At 38.6% G+C, this 25,695-nt stretch overlaps 1 protein-coding gene across 2 annotated transcripts in view; it reads right to left on the bottom strand.

Annotated features, from left to right (window-relative positions):
• Nucleotides 1-14,160: 14,160 nt before the first annotated feature.
• Nucleotides 14,161-25,695, bottom strand: part of LOC138805117 (kinesin-1 heavy chain) — a 41,190-nt gene continuing 29,655 nt past the window's right edge. Inside the window, exons 16-27 of one of the 2 annotated variants that reach the window (XR_011365445.1) lie at nt 24,825-25,013; nt 24,111-24,228; nt 23,101-23,162; nt 22,894-23,003; nt 22,113-22,214; nt 21,074-21,134; nt 20,888-20,959; nt 20,616-20,720; nt 19,058-19,274; nt 18,409-18,555; nt 17,849-17,885; nt 14,161-15,941 (exon numbers count right to left, since the gene is read on the bottom strand). Coding sequence is in view for 1 of the 2 variants with exons in the window: in XM_069989707.1 (XP_069845808.1) it covers nt 18,425-18,555; nt 19,058-19,274; nt 20,616-20,720; nt 20,888-20,959; nt 21,074-21,134; nt 22,113-22,214; nt 22,894-23,003; nt 23,101-23,162; nt 24,111-24,228; nt 24,825-25,013 (1,167 nt within the window). In the remaining variant the exon portion in view is untranslated. The remainder of the gene's footprint in view (nt 15,942-17,848; nt 17,886-18,408; nt 18,556-19,057; nt 19,275-20,615; nt 20,721-20,887; nt 20,960-21,073; nt 21,135-22,112; nt 22,215-22,893; nt 23,004-23,100; nt 23,163-24,110; nt 24,229-24,824; nt 25,014-25,695) is intronic. The other variant, XM_069989707.1, reaches the window with a different exon arrangement.

Raw genomic sequence — 25,695 nt, forward strand, 5'->3', positions numbered from 1 at the left:
AGGTCTTTGTACTTGCTAGGCAGGTACTTTACAACTTGAGCTACACCTCTATCCTGGTGTTTCTCAGTTTTTTGTTTTTTGTTTTTTTCCGATCTCAGGACTTTAACTCTGCACCTGGCTGCTGTCCTTGAGCTCATCAGCTCAAGGCTAGGACTCTACTACTTGATTCACAGCACCACTTCTGGTTTTCTGGTGGTTAATTAGAGATAAAGGTCTCGCAGACTTTCTTGCTGGACTGGCTTGGAACCAGGATCCTCAGATCTCAGCCTCCTGAGTAGCTAGGATTACAGGCATGAGCCACTAGCTTCCGGCTGCTCTGATGATTTCACTTTTAGATATGGCTGTCCTGGACCATGATCCTGTTAGTTATGCTTCCTGCCATAGCTGAGGTGACAAGATATGCCAGTATACCTAGCTTCCCCCTCCCCCTAATGGGAGAAGGGCCCCTGTTCTGCGCAGGCTGGCCTTGAAGGATTGTTTCCTTGATCTGTCAAATAGGATTATAATCACGAGGAGGCCCTAGCATTGACTTATTTCTTTTCTTTTTTTCTTCTTTTGAGATAGGGACTCACTATGTAGTCCAGGCTGGCCCAAACTTGTGATTCTCCTGTTTTAGCTGCTCAAGTGGCAGGATCCCAGGTGAGCACTACCACACTAGCTAATTGTTTGCATTTTTTCCTCCCTTTTCTGAGAATGGTGTGTAGAGATGTTCAAAATAGTCCAGCATTTGATATACCATCATAAACTATCTTATAACACAGCTGTAAAAAATTTAAGCTAGCTTTGAACCATGACCCTCAGATCTCAGCCTCCTGAGTAGCTAGGATTACAGGTGTGAGCCACCAATGCCCGGCAGGAAAGTCTATGAGACTCTTGCCTCCAATTAACCACCAGAATACCAGAAGTGGTGCTGTGGCTCAAAGTGGTAGAGCGCTAGCTTTGAGCAAAAAGAGCTTTAGGATCACGGCCAGGCCCTGAGTTCAAGCCCCACAACTGATTGAAAAAAAAAAAAAAAAAAGCTGGCTTGAGCCTCTGGAGACAGTGGTTCACCTTTATTCTGAGGAGAGTAGGACAGCATCTGTTTATGACCAGAATGTGAAATGTTCACCAGAAGTTCATATGTCAAAGGCTGGTTCCTCACCTGTTCAGTGGAGACGAGAATAGTGTTCACCTTACAGGATTTGGGGGGGAGCAAGGGACAGTGAACATTGTGACATAACCCTGAAGTGGGGGAAGTTTTAATATGCCTGAGCAAGAAAAGAAAAGTATAAATGAATCTATAGTCAGCCCATGATTAAAAAGCAAAATAGAGGATTTAAAAAGTGAAACAGAGCCAAGTGCCAATGGCTCATGCCTGTAGTTTAGCTATCTAGGAAAGGCTGAGATTTGAGGATCACAGTTCAAAGCCAGCCCAGGCAGGAAAGTCCCTGAGACTCTTATCTCCAATTAACCACTAAAAAGCCAGAGTGGAGCTATGGCTCAAATGGTAGAATGCTAGCCTTAAGCAAAAAAGCTCAGAGTCAGCAGCCAGGTCCTGAGTTCATATCCAAGTACTTACACACACACACACACACACACACACACACACACACACACACACAGAGTAAAATAGAAATACTCTGTTATATAAAATAAACAAATGATGTGAAATGACCCCAATGTATTCTTAAATGAAACAAGTTAATAAAAAGACACAATACAGTATACCCCAAGGTGAAAAGAACATATGTATGCTACACAATGAATTATACCACTTGCTTTATTCAGAGCAGACCTATACAGGGTCTACATAAGAAGTTTACATTATTCCAATCCTTACAAGAGCTAGTATTTCTTTTTTTGGGGGGGGGGTGTCCAGTCATGGTGCCTGAACTCTGGGCCTGGGCGCTGTCCCTCAGCTCTTCAGCTCAAGGCTAGCACTCTACCACTTGAGCCACAGCGCCACTTCTGGCATTTTTTTCTTTTTGCTTATGTGGTGCTGAGGAATCGAACCCAGGGCCTCAGGCATGCAAGGCAAGCGCTCTACCACTGAGCCATCTTCCCAGCCCCGAGCTAGTATTTCTTATGAGAATATCTGGGAAAGCTTGTAGCAACCCCATCTCATCTCCTGTCACTTATGAGGACGGAAATGCTTGGACCCCAGAGGCAGCAACACACAAATGGTGAGACTCTCAGCGTCTCAGACGATCTGGTGTCACATGGGTACTGTGAGTGCGCACGTAGGTCAGGCTAACTTCAGATTCTGGGCTGTCTGGGAATTCCCTAGTCCCTGCCCTTTCTCAGCCTGCTCTTTCTCCTCCTCCTATGCCGCATTATCCAGAATCTAATCCTGTAGCAGGTAACTAATGTTCTGACTAGTAAGTTATTTTTAATAATTGAACAGGGAATAAAGCAAGCTGTCCTTAAGGGAGCAGCAGCTGCAGAGCTGTTCTTTACCAGAGTAATCTAAACCTGAATGCTAAGTGACCTGCCTAGCCACAGGATGCCAGACAGTTGTTTGAAACTTGGAAACATTTCATTAAATAAAAACTCTTACAGCCAGATGCTGGTGGTTCACTCCTGCAATCCTAGCTACTCAGGAGGCTGAAATCTGAGAATCGTGGTTCAAAACCAGCCCGAGCAGGCAAGTTATGAGACTCTCAGAATAAGTTCCAAGTGGCACTGTGGCTCAAGTGGTAGAGTGCTACCTTGAGCAAAAAGCAGTTCTGGGATAGTGCCCAGGCCCTGAGTTCAAACTCCATGACCAGCACAAAAACAAAACAAAATGAACAAAAAACCTCTTAACTAGGTACCAATAGTTCATGCCTATACTTTTAGCTAGTCAGGAGATTGAGACCTAAGAATAGCAGTTCAAAGCCAGTCTAGGCAGGAAAGTCTGTGAGACTTTCATTTCAAATTTACTACCAAAAACAGAGCCTGAAGTAGAGCTGTAGCTCAAGTGGTAGAATGCTAGACTTAAGCAAAAAAGCTCAGAGACATTGCCCAGGTCCTAAGTATTGGCACTAATAAATAATCAAATAAACCCTCTTTAAGTAATTCAATTTCAAGATTTTAGATGGTCCCAGACATCCAGGTAGTTGACATGTTATGTCATTGTTATTCTTCAATCTTTGTGATTTGTTATGATTTAGGATCTAGAACATTATAAGGGAGATGTTAAATAAAAGTGGAGAAAGATCGTAAGCCTAGTCCTAACTAGGTACATATGTAGTAACTAGTAGGGCCCAATGGTCTTTGCTGTGGTTTAAGTAAGTATCCCCCAAAGGGCCATGCATTCACAAGACTGCCATCAGCCTGTAGGGCTATTCAGAAGTCATGGAGCCTGTAGGAAGAGAGGCCTGATGGGAAGAAATTGGGCCACTAGGGGGTGTGGCCTTGAAAGGGAGATTGTTACCCCTATGACCCCCTCTTCTCTGTTTCCTGTTGCCATGATATGCTATGCTCTACTCTCTACCATGATGTGCTGTTCTGTAATGAGCTGAAACCTCTATAACTGAGACCTAAAATAAATCTTCCCCCCCCCCGCTTTTTTTTTGTTCCAGTCCTGGGGCTTGAATTCAGGGCCTAGGCACTATCCCTAAGCTTTTTTTTTTTTTGCTAAAGGTTGGTGCTCTACCACTTAAGCCACAGCTCCACTTTCAGCTTTTTGGTAGACTTTCCTGCCTTGGGTGGCTTCAAACCACAATCCTCAAATCTCAGTCTCCTGTGTGGTTAAAATGACAGGGCTGCACCACAGCCTTTCCTCTTTTTAAGTAGATTTCTCCCAGCTATTCATTACAGTGATAGTTGACTTTGCTACTATATTTTTAGAACATGACTGCAGGCAAATAGTATTAAATGCAGCCTTGTTGTTTTGCCTTAACAATAGCAATATCTGTATATATCCATGTACATGAACTGTGGTAGCATGACATTGCTTGTTTTCAAAAGTTTCCTTTGAGTCATCTACTATTAAAATGATTACAGCCTTTGATACCAGCAAGTACTAGATATTTATCATACATCCTCAGTACCAACAACAAGAATAAAACTGTTATTTGTACAATAAAATAGATTTGAAATTCAGTATATGACAAGCAATATTTATTTTCATCATGGATGTATAGTTACAACCGTCTGTTAATTCAAGTCATTTAGATGGTTCTGCTGTCTACGTAGTACTATGCAGAGCTTTGAGGTTTCTATTTCCTATGAAAGAGAACTTGAAAATATTTATTTTTCTCATAGTGATAATTAGAGGGGATAAAAAGATCAACTACAAATTTGATTAAATCACTTAGGAGAAGATATAAATCGGACCATATGCTTACAGAGGTAAATTCTTCTAGGTACTTAACTAAACCTGAGTACTTAAAGCAACAAAATAACTTCTCATTAAAATAAAAGGAGAGCCAGGTGCCAGTGGCTCATGCCTGTAATCCTAACTTTTTAGGAGCCTGAGATCTGAGGATCACGGTTTGAAGCCAGCTCAGGCAGGAAAGCTCATGAAACCCTTATCTCTAATTAACTGTCAAAAAGCAAGAAATAGAGCTGTGGCTCAAAGTTGTAGAGAAGCTTTGAGCATAAAAAGTTCAGGGTTAGTGCCCAGGCCCTGAATTCAAGTCCCATGATTAAAAAAAAAAAAAAAAGTAAAAGCAAGTCGTTTAAGGATACAGATGGACCCTTGCAACAATGAGAAGTACAAGTTGTCATGTCGAAACCGAGCTTTACAACGTTGGGGGGGGGGGGAGGATTGGGTGATGGGGAGGTAGGGGGGAGGTAGGGAAGGGATGTGAAGGGTAAACAAAGGAGGAGGCTGCAATGCTTGATAAGAAATGTATGCATTATCCTGCCCATGTAATTGTAACCCCTCTGTACTGTATGTTCACAAAAAAAAAAAAAATTAAATAAAAAAAAAGTAACAAGCTAGTACTTTTCCACCACAGCATCTTAATTCTGAGATAAGCAGTCTTCTTCACAGGGTATTTTTTATATTTGTCAGTCATGGGGCTTGAACTTAGGGTCTGGGTACAGTCTTGTGACATATCAGTTTCTCCTCCTTACTGGCAGAGTTGGGAAGTTAGGGACCCAACCTTTCCAAGGCACTATTGTGCTGGACAGATGATGGCTCTGACCTCATAAAAGGTGGCAAATTTCTGCCACCATCTCCTAGGTAATGGTAACCAGACACACAGAATGTAGCCTTGGTGAAAGCATCTCCCCATTTTCCCCTATCTTCCCCTAGTGCCCTATCTTTTTCTTTTGGCCAGTCCTGGGGCTTGAACTCAGGGCTTGGGCATTGTCCCTTAGCTTCTTTTGCTCAAGGCTAGCACTCTACCACTTGAGCCACAATGCCACTTCTGGCTTTTTTCTGTTTATGTGGTACTGAGGAATTGAACCCAGGGCTTCAGGCATGCTAGGCAAGCACTCTACCACTAGGCCACCTTCCCAGCCTAGGTCCCCATCTTGAGAAAGGTCCCTTGTCCAATCATGCCAAAGAAAAAAGTGACCTTCTGAAGCATGGTAGATGATGATGAGATGATGTCAGTTCCCCAAGAAGCTAGCTGGTGGACAGTGGCTGAGCAAAGAGCTCTGGGAGCTACTTAAAGACATCAAAAAGGAGGAGGAGGAGGAGGAGGGGGAGGGGGAGGAGGAGGAGGAAGATGAGGAGGAGGAGGAGGAGGAGAGGAGGAAAAGGAAGGATTCAGCAAATAGGACACCCTTGCCTCAGAGGATGTAGAAGCAGTGGTGTAGAGGCAGTGAGAAAGCTAGGGAGGTCACATCCTGTAACTTGGAGGAAGATCACTGATGCTGATGGCAACCACTTCCTGAGCTGAGCTGTTGCCAGACAAGTGGCTGGACAACAAGAACTGGGTGTGATCAGGGAGTGGCCACCTCATCAGTCCAGTAGGACAGCTTGGGTGAGATACCATGAGTGCCCAAGCCTTCCTGCAGGAAATTCTGAAGATGCTGTTACATAGAGAGAACCTAAGGGATGCAAGGATCTGAAAGGAGGGAGAGGCCTGTGTGGCCTAGTTCCCTCTAGACCCTAGAATGGCTCTCTAGGCTGGCTGATCAGATAGATGGGGGATAGGGAGAGGAAGAAACAAGGAAATAACACCTTTGTACAACTACTTATAGATAACAAAAGAAAAAGAAGAAACAAGGAAATGGTGGCTGAAGGATTGGGTGCTGGACCTCATGTCTCCCATGCTCTCTAGACATATCTGTTGTCTATGATATGGCAGAGGGGACACTGCAGATCTGGACAGAGAGAAGAAGTGGGGTGAGCAGATGGTTGACAGGTGGGAAGTGGGAAAGCCCAGGACATGTGGAGTGTCCAGCACAAATTTCCATCAGTACTTAAATAACAAGTACTTCCAGAAAGTATACACGGTGCTTACTAGACAACTGTCCTAAGCTTTTTACACACATCTCACAAATAATTTGTCTATTTCTCTATACCATTGCTGGCTTATTTTCCTATCTAAGTAGAACATACCTTATTATTCTAAGTTGCATTTCTGTGGGAACTAGTGATGTTAAACTTAATAAACTTTTACCTTGAATGATTTATGTCCTTGATCCATTTCCTTCCTGGTTCTTTCCTTTTCTTTCTTCCTTTTTGTTTTTTTGTTCTTTCACGCAGGTTTTAAACTCAGGGACTCAGCTTTCGAGCTCACCACTGAGCTCTCTACAACCTAAGCCACACCATTAGCTTGGCTACTTGCTGGTTAATTGCAGTTTATAATAGAGTTAATAGAATCTCACTGACTTTTCTGCTCAGAATGGCCTTGAATCACCATCCTCCAAATCTTCACTTGTGTAGCTAGGATTATGGGCACAAATCACCAACCAGCATCTAGCTTTATCTTTCTTTTTAAAATTAATTTCCAAGAACTCCATGTTCATTACGGCTGTTGGTGACTTAATGCCATGCATGTGACAGGTGCAATAATCACTAGTCCATAATTCCAGTATCTTAAAATCTCAAAGTCTTCGATTTTATAAATTTGGTTCAAACTTATTTGATAAAGAAATATGATCTCACTGGCCCATGAAACTATTTTAGCCATGTTCTTTGTACTTATTTATTTACTTTTGACACTGTCTTGCTAGGCAAGCTGGAACTCCTATGATCAAAAGATCCTCCTGCCTAACCCTGCCAAGAACTACAAATTCAGATATGTACCCCTGTACCCAGATATTCTAAACATTTTTATATTCCACTTAATGTGAATAATCTGTATATTTTGCTGGAGAAAAATGTTTGCTTACAAAAACGAACCTAGCTCTTGTGTTTACACTAGCTATGTAAACCTTTTCTTCTTCTCTCCCTCTTTTCCCTTTTTCATTCTTTTTTCTGTTTTTGTCGGTTGTGGGGATTGAACTCTGGGCCTGAGTGCTGTCCCTGAGCTATTCAGCTCAAGGCAAGCACTCTACCACTTGAGCTACAGTGCCACTTCCAGTTTTCTGGTGGTTTATTGGAGATAGGAGTCTCACAGACTTTTCTGCCTGGGCTGGCTTTGAAAACCGTGATCCTGAGATCTCAGCCTCCTGAGTATCTAGGATTACAGGCCTGAGCCCCTAAGTGCCCAGCCTTTCTTTCCTTTTAGGTTTCAACTCAGCCTTGCACTTCCTAATCAGGTACTCTACCATTTGTTGCATGCCCCCAGTTATTTTTCAGGTACAGCCTGGCATTTATAACCAGTTCAGCCTGTACCATGATCCTCCATATACTACCTACCTAACTGGGATGACAGGTACATACCACCATGCCCAGATTTTACTGGTTGAGATAGGAATCTTACCCAGTTTTTTTACCCCAGGCTAGCTTTCAACCACAATCCTCCCAATCTGCTTCCTAAGTAGTTAGGATTTCATGGATGAGTCACTGTGTTCAGACTCAATCTGAAATAGTCTCATGTAGCCCTAGTAGGCTAGCCTGGAATTCTCAATCCCTCTGCTTCAATTTCCCAAGTGCTGGAGATTACATGTATAGGCCACCTACGTATCTCTTGCTTTGTCTAAATTCTGAAAAATTAAAAAGTTATAAAATTCTGTAAAACATGTTTCCAATGGCTTTGGACAAAGGACTACAGGTTTTTTTTACAAACATAGTTTTTGTGTTTTCTTTAGTTCAATTTGGGGAATACTGAGTTGCAATGCTTGTGGGTCTCCCAAGTACACATGACCTACATGCAATTGCACATGTGAATTAAAAGTAGATGGGCAAGATTGGCAATGGAGAAACATATTTATCAAGCAGCACTAGTTAAAACCATGAAATCAAATTACAGCTTGTATATATTATGTGAGAAAACATGTGCTTCCAGAACACCAAGGAGATCGTGTTTAAAGGATGGACAGAGCCCAAGAAGCCTGGTGTAGCTACACACACACTCCTTGGCAAGTTGAGGCAGGAGGATCATTTAAGCAGTTTGAGGCCAGCCTGGGCAGCATAGCAAGACCCCATCTCAAAAGAACAAGAACAAACCAAAACAAAAACCCCACAGGGCTTTAGTGCCTCACACCTATAATCCTAGCTGGGAAGCTAGGATCTGAGGATCAAGAAGCCAAACTCGACAGAAAAGTCCACGAGGCTCTTATCTCCAGTTAACCAGCAAAAAGCCAGAAGTTAAGATGTGGCTCAAGTGACAGAATGACAAGCCTTGAGGAAAACACACACACACACACACACACACACACACACACACACACACACACACACACACACACACACACACACACACACACACACACACACACACACACACACACACACACACACACACACACACACACACACACACACGGCTGAGAAATGTTTGGGGGGTACTGAGTCTATGTTAAGTGATCTGTACCCCAGCAATTTTTTTTTTTTTGGTCAGTCAGGGGGCTTGAATTCTGGGCTGGGCACTGTCCCTGAGCTCATCAGCTCAAGGCTAGCATTCTATCATTTGAGCCACAGTGCCACTTCCAGTTTTCTGGTGGTTAATTGGAGATAAGAGTCTCAGAGACTTTCCTGCCTAAGCTGGCTTTGAACCACAATCCTCAGATCTCAGCCTCCTGAGTAGCTAGGATTACAGGTGTGAGCCACAGGCGTCCAGCCCCAGCGTTTCTTAATAACCATTCATCTTGTCACCAGCCCTGCTGAAAGGGAGCTAAGGCCTCCTCTTCTGTAGGAATTTTGTTGGAGGCTCTGGGGCTTCCCAAATTCATCAGATAGAGCTCTGTGGGCCACACAGTGGTCAGGCACCTGAATGAACTAGCTACTACCATACTTTCACAGATACTGGGTCACAAGGAGGCCAGAAAGAGGTTTCAATTTCTTCCTGTTTATATCCTAGAACCCTTGCCAGGACTAGTCAGGAAACATCTGTCAGTATTAGGACCTTTCAAAATGAGAGCCAACAGATTCCAGTGCTGCTGTAACCTATGGCCACAAAACGTTTGCATTTTGTCTTCAGTCTGACAGAAGAAAAATCCTTTTGTCATTTTCAGTTGAATGTTCTCAGGCTGAAAATGTGGGCCTTTGTTCATTTTAATTCGCCTACATCTGCATCAAACAAAAGTTCATTTTCAGAACCCTGTGCAGGAGGCCTGTGCACAATTGCAGCTATTGTATAGAAAAGCTATGTGCCTAACTTTAATTCTGAGAGAAAAGAATATATTCAAGTTGGGAGGGGTTAGATTTTGTTACATTACCTTTTTTCTTTTCTTTGCTGGTCCTGGGGCTTGAACTCAGGGCCTGGGTGCTATCCCTGAGCCTCTTTGTGCAAGGTTAGTGCTTGAGCCACAGCATCATTTCTGGCTTTTTCTGAGCTTATTGGAAGGAAGAGTCTCACAGACTTTCCTGTGCAGGCTGGCTTTGAACTGCAATCCTCAGAATAGTTAGGATTACAGGCATGAGCCACCAGTGCCCAGCTTACACTACCTTTTTCATTTCAAACAAATGGGTCTTAATTAAGTCAGTGAAACAATCAATTTCCTAGGTATTTTATTTATTTTGCCATATTGAGGCTTGAACTCAGAGTCTGGATGCTGTCTCTTAGCTTTTTCACTCAAAGCCAGTTGAGCTACAGCTCTACTTCCAGCTTTTTGTTAGTTAACTAGAAATAAGAGTCTCACTGACTTTTCTGATCCTTCCTCCCCCCAAAAAGAAGAAAGTCTGGATCTCCAGGAAAGACACTGACACATAGTTCCTAAGTCAGACAGAATTCTACTAGTCTTGCTGCAAAAAAAAAGAAAAAAAAATGATGGTAACTTACTCTGGTTAACTGGACACTGAAGGGAAATATCCAAATATACATGTATAACTATAATATGTGCATACACACACATATACAAGTCTTAAAAGATCAGACTGAACCCAGGGCCTTGCATGTGCAAAGTAAGTGTGTTACCACTGAGCTCTACTGGAGCAGCTAAGATAACATGGAGGACTGCTGGACACCGGGTCTAAGTTGATACTGATACCTAGATCATCATCATGAGGGAACACTGAGGGCAAAGAGTGAGGGCTATAGGTAATGTATTTGTACTCATGCTAAGACTGCACATGTTCTGTGGATCCATATGGGGTCTGTACCTAGAACTGGCTTATTTACGAACTGTCATGACTGTATAGTGACCAACCAAGCTTCTGGCAGTGCTTCTCACTTACATGAGATCAATCAGAAAACAAGGACTAGAAGCAGGTCCCAATCACATGTAGCAAACACATTAACTTTGTTCAAGGGCTGTATTAACTCTCCTGGCTCCTGTAATATTGCTGATGAGATCTGAGCAATCCCACAGAAAGGAGGATGAACCAGAAGAGGTTCTCACACTGAAGCCTTGTGTGATACAGGTATCTCGAGTGTGAGAGATAACCTTGGAGAAATCTGGGAGGCTGCTTTATCTAGTACTAAAGAATGCCAAGATTTCCTCTTCAAAACAAGGCACAAATGATTATATCTTCTTGTTCTTGCCACCAAGCCCAATGCCCCGTAGGACTCTGGGTTCAGGCACTTGCTAAGGAATATAAAATGCTGATTTTGAGGGATCCAGTCTAGGAGAAGGCCGTGTGGCAAATACAGGCTGATGTCCAAGTAGCTGTCACATTGGGGGCCATCACCAAAAAACCCAGATGTGAAGTTTCAGCTATTAAGGGTGGGAAATACATTCCACTTCCACTACCTCAAATAAAGATGATGACAATTACCCATGGCAAAATCATATGCAAGCCCCTCAAAGCCTGGAGCAAGGTCATGAGATAATGCGGTGAATTATAATCATGCCTTGGATCCACAACAGGTATGTCAGGCCTAGAAGAGATGGAGCACTGAGCACAGAACACAAAGTGCCCACCCACTTGGAAACTGCCATCAAGAGTGGTTTTGTCAAACCCACAATGTCATCAGGACAATGGCATATCCAGGACTGAGCTGGAGCAGAACTAGAGGAATATGCACGCCTCAAGAGCAGGTCACTTGATCCTGGCATCCACCATGACTGCATCAGCAACTCCCTCTCACCTCTAGCCTCACAAGTGTGACTATGTGGGCCATCACATAATGAATTGACTTTCAGCTTCCAGTCCAACAGATAAGATTAGATTCCTCAGAGAAGTGAGCCATAGAGCAGATTTTTGCCTCCCAAATTAAACGGGTGAATATGCAAAATGCTTACTGGAGCCGAAGAATAGATGTTTTGGAAAGGCCTGGGGCTCACTCACTGTTAGAAATGGGACCCAGATCTCTTTGTTTAAGTCCAGCTTTTAACAAAAGATCAAAGTAATATAACTTTACTAGAACAGAGACAGAATATTTATTGGAAAATTGGAAAATTCTAGAATTACCAGACCAGGAATTAAAAAACCAGTGAGGGTCTCTTGCCCTTCAAGAGCACCACACTCTAAATTATTAGAGTGAGTCTCTTTCTGCTTGTCTGTTTGCCTGTTTGCTTATTTACTCAATAAAACTCCTCCAAATTTTCTTACCAATAAATTTACAGATGCGTGCTGTAATATAAGCAAAGATGGAAATTTATAAGGAATCCAAAGGAAATGCTTTTAAGCTTCCGAATAGGACTCCATTTACTGAGGAAATAGAGCAAAAATTGACAAGTGGGATTGCATCAAATGAAAAAGCACAGCAAAGGAAACAATGACTGGAATCAAGAGACAACCTACAGAATGAGAGAAAATCCTTGCCAACTATTCATTGGAAAAAAGGATGACTACCCAGAACATACAAAGAACTTGAAGTTTTAAACACTGTAAGAACAAAACTCCACTGAACAGGCAAATGAATAGACTGTTCTCAAAATAAGTACTACAAATGGCCAATAAAGAAAATTCAATATCCTTAGCCATGAAGTACAAATCAAAATGGCATTGAGATTCCATCTCACCTGTCAGATAATCATCATAAAAAAAAAAATGATAAATACTGGTAAGGATGTGAGAGAAAGCCTTTTTACTATTGGTGGGAATGGAAACTAGTCCAACTACTAAAAGTTGAACTACCATTAAGATCCTCCAATATTCAACTCTTGGGCAAAGGAATGGAAATCATCACAATAGATAACTTGCACACAAATGTTTACTGGGGCATGGGATTGCCAATAACCAAGTTAGAGAATCAGCCTAGGTATCAGTGTGAGCCATGAAAAGCCATGGCTGGTCCAGTAGCCAGAGTTCCTATTTACTGCCCTCTTCAAACAAAACCAATAGCTGGATCTCAGATAGATCTGAAACGAATTTACAAAACATACAGAGAACTATGTTAAATGGTATCAAAGAGGCCCAATTGTCCGAATCTGGGAATACTTTGTAATGTTCCCTGTTTTCTTCATGAATCAATTACAAAGCAAAAAAACAGAAAGGGAATGGGGTTGTCTGCAGCAAACAATTTAACTGGACTATGATGCAAATTACTTACAAGAACAAAAATTTGTTAGGTTTTGTTGTGTTTCTCATTTTTTGTCGGTTGGGGGGCTTGAACTCTGGGCCTGGGTACTGTCCCTTAATTTTTCAGCTTAAGGCAAAGCGCTCTACCACTTGAGCCACAGCGCCACTTCTGGTTTTCTGCTGGGGCTGGCTTTTGAACCGCAATCCTCAGATCTCAGCCTCCCCAGTAGCTAGGATTACAGGTGTGAGCCACCAGCACCAGGGACTGTCTGATTTTTAAGACAGGATCTTTCTATGTAGCCCAGGCTGGTCTTAAAATCCTTTATCATCCTGCTTCAGCCTCAATGATTGCAATTACATTAGTGAATCACCATGCCCAACATTTGTTGTATGTCTTAGTGAGTTTTTATCTTTTAGAAACACATGAAAATATTTATGAAAAAAGCATGTCTAGATTGCTTTAAATTAGTATGGATGGAGTAGGGGTTAAGCTTATGGGTGAAAAAGATTAGCTATGAGTTGGTAACTGTTGAACTTGATTGATACTTGGAGCTTGGTTATTTATTCTGTGAGGTCAGGCCATTCAGCCATGTAAAATCAACCTAGTACTTCAAGTAAGTTTCAAGAAAGTAATTACATTTCAAAACATTTTTTCTTTATTTAAACACGAAACACATTTATAGCATGCAGGTTAACTTAAAATTATGGCGTCTTCCCCAACCAATACCTTTGAATGTATCTTCAAGCACTGAAAATAAACCTAACATATTCCACAGGTAGACTCAGACTCTCTCCTTTCACCTCATGTCAGATTTGAGTTACACACAAATTGAGTTATGCACAGTAGTTAGTTTCCTTAAATTAAGTAAATAATTTAATTGATCATCATGAATAAATACTACTTTTATTTCACTGAGTTTCTCTTCTGAACCATTTACCAATACCATTCAGAGAATTGTTAATATATCCAGTCCAAAATTTAAGAAATTAAAAAGACACTGCAAATGGAAACAGTGTCAATATTCTAGATGACCACAAATTTCTATTTATAAGATTAAATGTTTAATGACCTACCAAAGCAAAGAAAACCCACTAAAAACAAATTTATGAGATTCTTGGTATACATCATAAAAGTTTGAAATGATAAAAAGAACCATTAACATATTAAAAAAACACTAACATTGTGTATTCTGAACCACATGCTAGTTACAATTCATTGTCTGTAACACAGCACCAATACCCATGATACATCTGAAAAGAATGAAACTACCATATTCAGATAAGAGAAAAAAAAACCTGTTTCCTTTATGAATATTGTCATAATGAGGCTGTAGCACTTTCTGTTAACTATATTACCTATACCTTGCTGCACCTATACCTACTTTCACCTTAATTTTTGGAGTGTTTGTTTTGATCAATCATAAGAGCAACATAATCATTTGAAAGGCTTCAGACTACAACAGCAAGTAACTTTCACTGTTAAAAAAATAAATAAATTTATCTTTCAAATCAAAATTATTATAAAAGTGAAAATTACAGTTAAGGAAATAGAAAAATAAGCCAATTATGATCTGAGTCTTCTGACTATGTCTCCAAATTTAATAATACAAATATCTGTGTATAAAACTTTTTCAAAAAGTTAATTCTGCCAGCCAGATCCTAACACAGAACTTCCCAAGTTTTTCTACTGACATTTAAAAAACCCATTTTCTGTGAATTCCTGCTAACATGGTTGCAGTTACTCCAGCACTAATAAAGCAATTATTAAAATCTCTTTCCCTATTACTTTTATAGTTCCCTAAAACAAATGGTTGACTTAGTTTAAACATCTGAAAGCAAAGTGGCAAAAACTGGTACACATTTTGTACTGATTACAAAATTATACACTATGGCCAACAGAGTTTATTTGAGGATTATCAGTGACTTGCAAACAACTCACTATTTCCAGACTAACCAAGGATTAAATTATAGTGTATGACTTAGTGTAGCAGGCTAAAAACACCTCAGGGATTTCAGATCAAAATTACCTGTGTTATTTTGAACTTTATGGTATATCTGACCAGTTTCTTCACATTTTCCCTCAATTTTCATAGGCCATAAAATTTAGATCAGCTGGTAGTTACCTAACAATATAAAATTATGTTTAATTCTATAATATCTTAAATTCACTATATTAAGATGACAAATTATCTGTCCAAGTCTTACAGTAGCTAGCAGTCTCACCAGAATGAAGCAGGGTATTTTCATTCCACCAAGCTAAGTACAGAATTAGGAAGAGACATACAATTCCTTTTCCAAACTCTCTTAAATTGAGATTTGCTTTTGATATGTAAAATATTCCATTCCAAATAACTCAGCAACATGCATCTCCTGAGATAACAATGGAGTTGCTGTGCTCAGTCTAAATGCCCAGTTAAGGCAATGTTAAGGTTTCAGTGCTCAAACAGCAGTTTTCAGAAGCAAATTTCAGAGACAATACAAGGAATTCCAACCCTGATTTCATTCCAAGGGATTTTAAAATACAGTACTGACCTGATATATTTTGTGGGCATGTAGTGTTGCAAGTGGTAAAATTTAAGACATTTATCTAAATGTTTCATTTTCCCTAAGAAAAAAGAAAAAAAAAGAAAGAAAATAGGAAGACATTTTAATAGGAAAAGAAAAACAAGAAGCATTAGCAGCTAGTTTAAGCTAGTAGTGGCTAATTTAAACTGAGATTAAAAATAAAAAGCAAATACAAAAAGCATAGCCCTAAAAGGTAACGTAAGCTTGGCACAGTAAAGACTAAATTTAAGACACAAAAGACAAACTGTGTAATAAATAGGGCCACAGTTGTAAACTGTCATTTTTTTCCCCCTCCTAAGATGCCAAAATTGCACTCTAGTTGTGTTGGGAAGCAGCAGAGTTTACAGGAAGAGTGGGTAGGAAACAGCTGTACAGGCCAGGTATAATTTATACATTTTTAAAAAAAAATTATAATTCTACAATCCCACAGGGGAAGAGGCTACAGTCATTGAATGGCTGCTTGATACTAGGTCCTCTTCATACTTCAGTTACTTTTCAACATCTGAAAACAAGAAAGCACAAACTGTTTTCAGTTTTACAACTCATCATAAAGAATGAAACAAGGAAATTAAATATGTCAATAACTTATAAATGTTTCAGATGATTCCTTTGATCACTTTCCAATAAACAGCAATATTAAATGATTTGATTTATCCTTTTTTTTGCTGCATAAACATTACTACTCATGAGTGGAACAATCTTTCAAAGATAAAACCAGATGCTGGTGGCTCATGCCTATAATCCCAGCTACTCAAGAGGCTGAGATCTGAGGACTGGAAGTAGTCTGTGGCTCAAAGAGGTAAAGCCTTAAGCAAAAGAGCTCAGGGACAGCACCCGCGACGCTGAGTTCAAGCCACAATGGACCAAAAGAAAAAAAAAAGAACCCCTTCATGTGTCTTTTTCTTTCCTAATGAAAGTTTTTGGTAAGCAGATGCATGATTTTTTTTTTTTTTTGGTCGGTCCTGGGGCCTGAACTCTGGGCCTGGAGGCTGTCCCTCAGCTCTTCAGCTCAAAACTAGCATTCTACCACTTGAGCCACAGCACCACTTCTGGCCTTTTCTGCTTATGTGGTGCTGAGGAATCGAACCCAGAGCCTCATGCATACAAGGCAAGCACTCTACCACTGAGCCACCTTCCCAGCCAAATTCTATTTGTTTTAAAAATAATGGCATATTTTCTTTAGCCAATAGACAGTAATTAGTGACATCCTTAAATCACTAACTACAAACTACAAACTAGCTGTCACATACATGGTAGCTGTAAAAAAAAAAAAAAGGGTAAGATGGGAGTTCTGTACAGTGGGGAGATAATAAACAAGGGAAGTATCTATGTTGGAAAAGTGTCAGTGAACAGTGAAATAAACAATTACAGCATTTGTTACCTGGAGCTATCCTTACATTAAAATGCCTGTTTATACTTGTATTCAGTAAAACTCAATCTACTCACAATATCATGTAAGGCAAAAGACTTACCCCATAAAATGAGAAACTAAAGGTATGAATTAGCATTAATGGTTACCTTCCCAAAACAAATTCAGTGATCTGAAATGTTTTTCTTAATCCTTAAAAGGAAATTTAAATTTCTCTAAAGAATATTTAGCTTTTCAAATTAACACTCTATCATCAATCATGATTTAAGATAAACTAGTAAAAAAAAGTTTTTAAATTAAGAATTACTGTAGTTTGGATCAGCAATAAAAAGCTTTATGTGTGTGTGTGCATATACGCTTGTGTATTATGGTTATATAAGTGTATAATTCTGTAAAGTGTGTATACAAACTACGCTTTCCTGGGGAACTATCAGGGTTGGCTTGAACTTAGGGCCTCACACTTGCTTGGCTTTCTCACTTGGCTGGTGCTCTACCATTTATAGCACACTTGTAGCCTGCAATTATATTTCCACATAGTAATTTTCAAATCTTGTAAACCTAGTATAGCCAGGTTACCCTCCTTCCTAGGTCATCACACTTAACTATTTCCCAGATTATCATCAGTACACTAGGATTACCTATATTTAACGAAGTTTATGGTCTAACTTCTCTGTGAATGAGGTCTGAGAGTTCAAAGTTGAATATAGATGGTAACATGAAAAACGTAAAAAAGAAACTTAATATGTATGATCTGAAAATCTCCTCCCTTCTTTAATCTCTGATTAACCACTCAAAAAAGGTAGAAGTGGAGCTGTGGCTCAAGTAGTAGAGGGCTAGTCTTAAGCACAAACGCTCAGGGACAGCACTCAGACCTTCAGTTCAAGCTTCTGGACTAGCAAGTCCTCCCCTCCCCCCCACCTTATGAATACTCAATGATGGCAAGGAAGCAACCAGACAGTATTTCTGACTAATATGAAATTGTGCAATCTTTCTAGAAAGCAATGTGTTAATAAAGATCAAGAGCCTCAAAACGTTCACACCTTGTCATTCCACTTCTGGGACTCTTCTGGAAATAATCTAAAAGGTGAAGGAGTATAAAAAGATGTTTCACATCTCAAGTTTCATATACAGAAATTTCAATTTAGAATTTCAAATATAGAAAAAAATTAAAGTATTTCTTATTAAAGTTCCAGTAAAGAGAATAGTTAGATTCCACGGTATTAACAGAATACCAAGAACTATTTCAAAATGATCTAATATAGGCTTTAAAAATACAACACAAATTTGAATACACAGTATTATCTGAACCATTAAAAAAAAAAGACTAAAAAAGAAATCATGGTAAGTTATTTTTATAAAATGTACACACTAAAGAAAACAAAACAGGGCTGGAGCATGGCTGAAGTGGTAGAGTTCCTGCCTAGGAGGTACCAAACCCTGAGTTCAAGCCATAGTAAAGTACCACCAAAAATAATTATTATAGTAACAAATAAGTCACTAAAGTGAGAACTAAAAAAGAAAATTTAAAACCTATTTACCAACCAATGGCTCAGTATCTTAACATACATCTATAATTCAAAAGCTAGATAAAAATACAAACCTGTGAGTATGTGTGTTTACACTTGCTTTCCTCCTCCACCTCGCAATGCTACTGGCTGGTTATTCTGAACAAATGCACCTCCTCCACGAATTGCACTTGGATGAGTTGGAGATGCTGCTGGATGTTGTCCAGGACGAATGGGTTTAGCTAATATGAAAATAAAGACTGACTCAGAATAAAGCTCAACATATGACTGTAATGATCATCTCTTCTTGTTATTTGTGACCAATTCTAAAATATTTTATTGTTTTTTGCCTTTTTGTTTCATTCTGTTCTTTTTGGCTACGCTCTTTTCTCCTGGACTTAATGTATAAACTCTTAAAAAAAAAAGTCTTATCCCTAAACCAATAATCATTCTGAAACAAAAATTCATTGCTGATTTATTTTCATGCAATCCACTTTTTTCTTTAAAAATGTTGCTCTATACAGTTTCTTTTCACCCTCACATTCCTGCTTGTATATCTGGTTGTTTACCTACTTGTCCTGTTAATGAGGCTATCATTCAATTTCTCCCTTCCTAACAATGTCACTCTTTGGCAATTTTGACACCTACCACCATGGCAATGAGTTATAAAATTAACATAATGTTCAACTAAATGTAAGCCTTCATGCTAAGTAGGGTTTGAAGGGTTTAGCATCTTTTACTAACCAATCTGTGCAGAATGCCCTCTTCTGGCCATATTCTTTGATCTGACTGCTTCCTTTATACGATCTACTTCCTGCTGATAGCGTTTACGATCACGAGATGCATTTTCTTTGGCTTCTTTCAGCGCTGACTCCAAAGCTTTCACTCTTTCAGCTGTAGCTCTAAGTCGTTTCTCTAACTTAGGGAGTTCACATCGAAGGTCTGCATTATCACGCACCAACTAAAGATGTACAAAGAAAACAAGGATTCTAGCTTTAACAAGATAATATGATTAGATGAACAATTCATAATTGCTCTTTAGTAAAGACGTTTCAATTCAGGGAATATACGAACATATATATAGCATACTTATACTACAGATGCACACCAAGATAGGTGTTTAATATTTTTATTTTATTTTATTTTGTCAGTTGTGGGGCCTGAACTCTGGGCTTGGGCGCTGTCCCTCAGCTCTTCAGCTCAAGGCAAGCACTCAACCACTTGAGCTACAGGACCAGCTTTTTCTGCTTATGTGATGCTGAGGAATCGAACCCAGGGCCTCAAGCGTGCGAGGTAAGCACTCTACCACTGGGCCACCTTCCCAGCCCTAGGTGTTTAATTTTTTACAGAGCAGATTATTTCCCCCATTAGGCAAAGAGAGTAAACCAGAACACAATGCTAAAGTACAGGATTATCCTTACTAAAACTGATTTGAGGAAAATGAAAATACTTTTATACATATTAAAAGTACAAGTAAACACAACAACAAACTCTTTGATAAGTGCTGAAGAAAAGGAAAAAATGACTAACTTTATTGTACATACCAGGTTTACAGTGGCTGTTTAATTTTTAAAATAAGCAAGATAATTAATAAGTATTATCCTAAAAATTATGAATTACAGTATGACACACTTCACAGCGTGGGTATTAAATGTAAAAAAAGATTAAGAAGGAAAAAAATTATATTTGGGTCCAATAATTTATTAAAAAATTAAGAAAACTATCAAGACAGAAATCCTACAGAGGAAATAACAATACATGTTTTCAGTGGTCTTTTATGATAGTAAGGTTGTTAAAAATATTAACTTCCCAGCTGGGGATGGTAGCTAATACCCTACTTGAGAGGAAGGGGATCAGGAGTTTGAGGCTGTCTTAAAACCACAGCAAGATAAAAATATTAAGTTCCCTACAAGCTGCTAGTTTTGGGGTTTTCTGGTGGTGGCTGCCCACACCCAAACAGTATGGGGGTTTTGAACTTAAGGCCTCACACTGGCCCCGCGCCCTTGCTCAACTGGCCCTCTACCACCTGATTTACACCTCTGTCATCCATCTTGCTGGTTATGATGATTGAATCTCCTCGGCTTTACTGCCTTTGTGGCTTTAAATTTCAAATTTCAGCCTCCTGTGGAGCTAGGATTACAGCTGTGAGCTCTGAGTGCCCACTGGTAGCTTTCTTTACATAACTGCTTAATAAAATAACGGAATGGCTCAGGCTATAAAAATTTTTTAGGACTCATACTTTCCACCTCTAAATTTGTCACTTGTAAATGTTATACGTAACACAAAACATACTCCTCATTACCTGCTTGTGCACTTTAGTGAGTTGTTCAAGGTTATTTTCAAGGAAAGAAATTTTTTGCTTTTGTGCAGCACTGCCTCCAGTGTCATCAGAATCAATTTCAGCACTCTGGAAAAAAGGGTGAGGATACTATGAAAAAAATTCAAAAGCAAAAAACTCATGCTTAACTACATGAACAATGACATGTCACATAATCATTTCATTTGCAAATACAAAGGATTACACAAAAGTAAGCAGTACTTCTATGAATATCCACCTCAGTATTTTTATATTACCTTTTTAACTCTGGTCGCCAAGTCCTGCACAAAGAGCTTGCGTAGGTTGTGTAAAGTCTGAAGTTCTTTTGCCTTGAATTAAGAACAGAAACAGTTTTGCAATTTAGACTTCAAATTCAAAATAATCAGAATGAGAAAACGCCATAAAACACAGCTTAATCCTACTTATTTTCACAACTGTCTTACCACAGTCTCTTCCAAACCCTTCAAATCTTGTCTTGCTTGTTCTCGTCTATCTTGCATAACCCTAATAGTGAAAGAATATACATAAGTATTCTCACTTTGTTTCTATAAGGAAATAATTTAATAATTATAATTAGGCCCAAATAAATGAAAGACATTCATATTTAATCAGTAGTTTCCTCTTGTAATCTTTTATGCTTTATCATTTTCTTACAAATATAAGTTTATCAGATGAGCCCCTCCTCTTTGATGGAGATCTCTGTACATAGCAAAATTTAAGGAGCAAGGATTTAAAATTTTATTTTTAAATATTCATATGTATTATACTAGTTTATCCAAAATAACTAGGAATTTCAGATATTATCACTTGACAAAGACTAAAATATGTATATATCTTAAAAAACTTATTTATTTTACTTAAACCACATTCCCCAGCCTCAAAAACTAAAATATTTTACGTTAAATTTACACTAAACAAAACTACAGTACACTCAGCATATTATTTAACCCAGTTCTGAGAAATGAATGCAGGGCCTCCAGTACACTATCGTCAGTGTTCTGCTACACTGGGCTACATCCTTACTGACTCTGAAGAACCTCTACAAAATCAACTCTGAACTGGACCGAAAGGTGTAACCATCCCACAAGTTTACTTGCATATTGTCTGTTTACAATTTAAGGTGCATGAAAAATTATTATTGCAAGTTTTCCTCTAACTCAGATTCTGGAAAACTGAGTAGTAAACTCAATAAATGAGTAAAAGTACACAACAAAACCTCTGTTCAAAGGCTAAAAACAAAGCAAAAATCAAATTTATAAAATTCAGTTTATGCATTAGACCTTAAAATATCCTATATATCACTTAGTGTCATATATTAGATTCATGTTTTGGCTGTTGACGTAATGTGACACAAAACAGCAGCCACCTAAATCTTCACCACTACTGAAAAGACAAGAATCAAATAAACTCAGAAGACAAATGCATCTGAGGGAAAATAACTGAATTTTCTATTTTTAAACTTCAGTGAAAATAATTACTCACGTAAGTTCGTGTAGTTTTCTGCTCTTTTCCTGATCTGTAGCTTTTAACTTCTCATGTTCCACTCTTAGGCGTTCCTGCTCTAACACCATTTTCTGGTTTTGGCTGGAAAAAAAAAAGGCAAGCTCAACTTCAGTTTTCTGAATGCCTCATCAAAACTTTTTTTGAACCCAAACAAGGAAAGCCTCCTTTGTCATCACATGGGAGGAAGAACAGGAAAGGGACCTAGTTACAGCCAGACAGTACTTCTGATGTTCTGATTTGAAATAATTATTTTATTCTACTCTTAGAATCCTTATCCTTCCTTCTTATTAGGTATTAACAATGAGATCTATATCCCAAATTTTAACATTTTATTTTGACTTCTTAAATCTCTTCTGACTTTTACTCAAATCATTACAGACCTCTATAATTTCTGTAAAGTAAATGGCTTCTAGATGAATTAAGACTTCTGTTGAAACATGAAAGTTAACAATTTCCAACTAAACTTTTCTCAAATGATTTTAAAATTCTGATAACTATTTGTAAGAATGAGTTTAAGCTGAAGTTTTTCTTTTTACTGAGTAGTTAAAAAGGCCTAAAAACATTTTTCAAAAATATGACCTGCAACTTCGAAGTTCTATCCATCAATGTTAAAATACTTAATTTTCCAAGCCAAACTTTATAATTTCATTTCAGTTGGCAAATTCAAGTAAAGATATTATTATCCACTAATAACCTAGTATTTCTTCCTATCCAATTAATCCATTAAAATAATTTCAATATGAAAAGGTAAAATACTTACTCTTGAAGATCAGTTATAAGTTTTTCCTTTGCCTCAACTTCATCTCTCAAACTACTGATTTGTTTTTGGTGAGTTTCTCTGTGACTCTGGATCTGCTGTTCAACAGCTTGCTAAAATTTGGGGGGGAAAGAGATTTTAAAGTCAGATTAATAAAAATTAATAATGACAGATGAAAGTTATTAGAATCCCATATAGCAACAGGTTTACCTTCACTTCATTTGCAGTTTGAACTTTATTTAAGTGCTCTTTTTCCATCTCATGGACTTTCTCTGTTTAAGAAGAAAAGACAAATGTGGAGCAAAATAAGCCTTATTCTTTAATAAACCAAAATAAGCAAATGAGTTTTTATAAAAAGTAGGCTACTTAATAGTATTCTCCAAGTTTGATAACAATTTTGACTAGTACATTTAGTTACATAAAGCAAATGTTTATAAAAACCCTATTATGTTAAGATTTGCACGCACATACACATGCATGTGTGTATACAGTGTGTATACAGAGACAGACACACACACACAAACTATAGAAAAAGTAAAAAAGTAAAGCTAGGAAGCTTCACTATTTATATATTCAAACATAATTATAAAAGGACTTCAAAGCCAGGCACCAATGGCTCATGCCTGTAATATTTAGGAGGCTAAGGTCTGAGGATTACGGTTTGCAGCTAGTCTGGACAGAAAAGTCCCTGAGGCTCTTATAACCCATTAGCCACCAAAAAGTCAGAGTAGAGCTGTGTCTCAAGTGGTAGAGCACTAATCTTAAGAAAAAAAGTTTAGGGACACTGCCCAGGCCCTGAGTTCAAGCCCTAGAACTGGCATATGTACACACACACACAAAGGACTTCAAGCCAAGCACTGGTGTCTAAGATAAATCTAGGTAATTAAGAGGCTGAGATTTGAGAACAGAAGCTCAAAGCCAGCTTGGGCAGACAAATCGAAGCTCTAATCTCTAATAAACCAGCAAAGAGCTGGAGTAGAGGTATGGCTCAAGTAATAGATTACCATTCATAATTTAAAGACCTCACGTTGAGCTCAAATCCTAGAGTGAAAGTCTCTATACAGTGCTGAAGGGGGAAAAATAAAGACCTCAAAGCCACACTTAAAGACATAATTGTCTATCATTCATTCCAAATTATCCATCAGTATCAATCCAGGAATACAATAACTATACTAAGGTAAGAAAGAATGAATGAGTCATAAACAATCAGAAGCCAATACCTTGGGCTCGAAGCTGAACTAGTTCTTCACCAAGGGAATCCACAGATTCTTCCAGCTGTCTTTTCTTTTGCTCCACATTTTGAAGGTATTCAGTCAATGATTTGATTTTTGCTTCATGCTTTTAGAAAAAACATACTGACATGAGGTGGGAAATGTATCTCTCACACATATTTTGTTAAGAATTTTTGAAAGTAAGCACATTTTATTGCTTACGTAAGTATGTATTTACAAAGAAATTATTAAGGCACTTTATCCTAAAGTGCTCAGGGGCCAGACTTAAAATCTTAAGAAATTAATTCAATAAAATGGACATTCACTTATACATGAAGGCAGTAAGTCTCATGGCATTAGATATTCCTGTAGCTATCTCTATCTAATGTGATTTCTTTTTCTCTTTGACCAGTTCCTGTCATAGTGAATAACAGACCAGCCAAACCTAGAAAACATTCACCACTGTGCCACTTTTCAGTAGTCTTCCAGTCACGTAAGTCACATCTTTTTAGCAAATTTCTACACTGAACATACAAACACACTAGCAAATATAATCGTTGAATCATTTGAGCTCTTATACTATACCTGCTCTATGAAGACAACATAACTAAATGAAGCTTTTTATTTCATTGCTGAACTTATAGTTGCTTAATTTTCTAAAAACCTTTATAATAATTTATATATGGCTAGTTTAAGAATGAAGAAATGTTCTAGAACACCCACTTGAGAGATGCGAAGCTGGCATGCTGCTAACTCTTTTTCATTTTCTTCCATTTTCTTGTTGCTCTCTGTTTGTGTGCTTTCCAACTGCTTGCAGCGTTTCACCATTGTCTTTACTTCTGACTTCATTTTGCTAATATAGAGCCTTGCAACAGTGAACTCTTCATCTATCATGCCAGTTCCTTCAGGTTGCTGTGAGAAACAAATGAAATAAAAATTGAAACTCAAAGATATTCACTGTTTTTTTCCCCCATTAAACTAGAAAATGTTTTAACACAATACATTTTAAAACATTCATAAGGCACAAGAAGTCTGGAATTTACCTTTTATTATTATTTTAACAAAGTGTAAATAGAGCCTACTTTTTTTACCCTTTCCCATTTTTTTCTCTTTGTGTTTTGAAACAGGACTTTCCTAGTTAGCTCGGGCTAGCCTTGAACTCAAAACTGTCCTGCTTCAGTCTCAGCATCCTGAGTAACAGATGTACACCACTAGTCCTAGCCTGTCTTTCCTACTTTACAACTTAAACTAATAGATTTATGTTCTTTTAAATGGCTGGATTTCCTTTTCACAAGAACTCTTCCATAAATTTTTTGTTAACTGTGTACGAGTTCAGATTAAGACTGAGCAAGTAAGAGGTGTTTAGATGAAAGAGAAAGGATTTTTTAAGCTCAGCAAGGAAGATCTACACATTCCTTATCTTTTAGGGGTTTCATTAAAAATTTCCATCACTTCCAATGTCAGGCGGGCATTTGGCATACACCTATAGTCCTAACAGTTGGGATGCTGAGGATGGCAAATTTAGGCTGGGAATGTGGCTTAGTGGTAGAGTGCTTGCCTAGCATGCATGAGCCCTAAGTTCGATTCCTCAGTA

Source organism: Dipodomys merriami, unplaced genomic scaffold (assembly GCF_024711535.1).
Source record: "Dipodomys merriami isolate MVZ:Mamm:240054 unplaced genomic scaffold, mDipMer1.0.p SCAF_387, whole genome shotgun sequence".
Lineage (NCBI taxonomy): Eukaryota > Metazoa > Chordata > Mammalia > Rodentia > Heteromyidae > Dipodomys > Dipodomys merriami.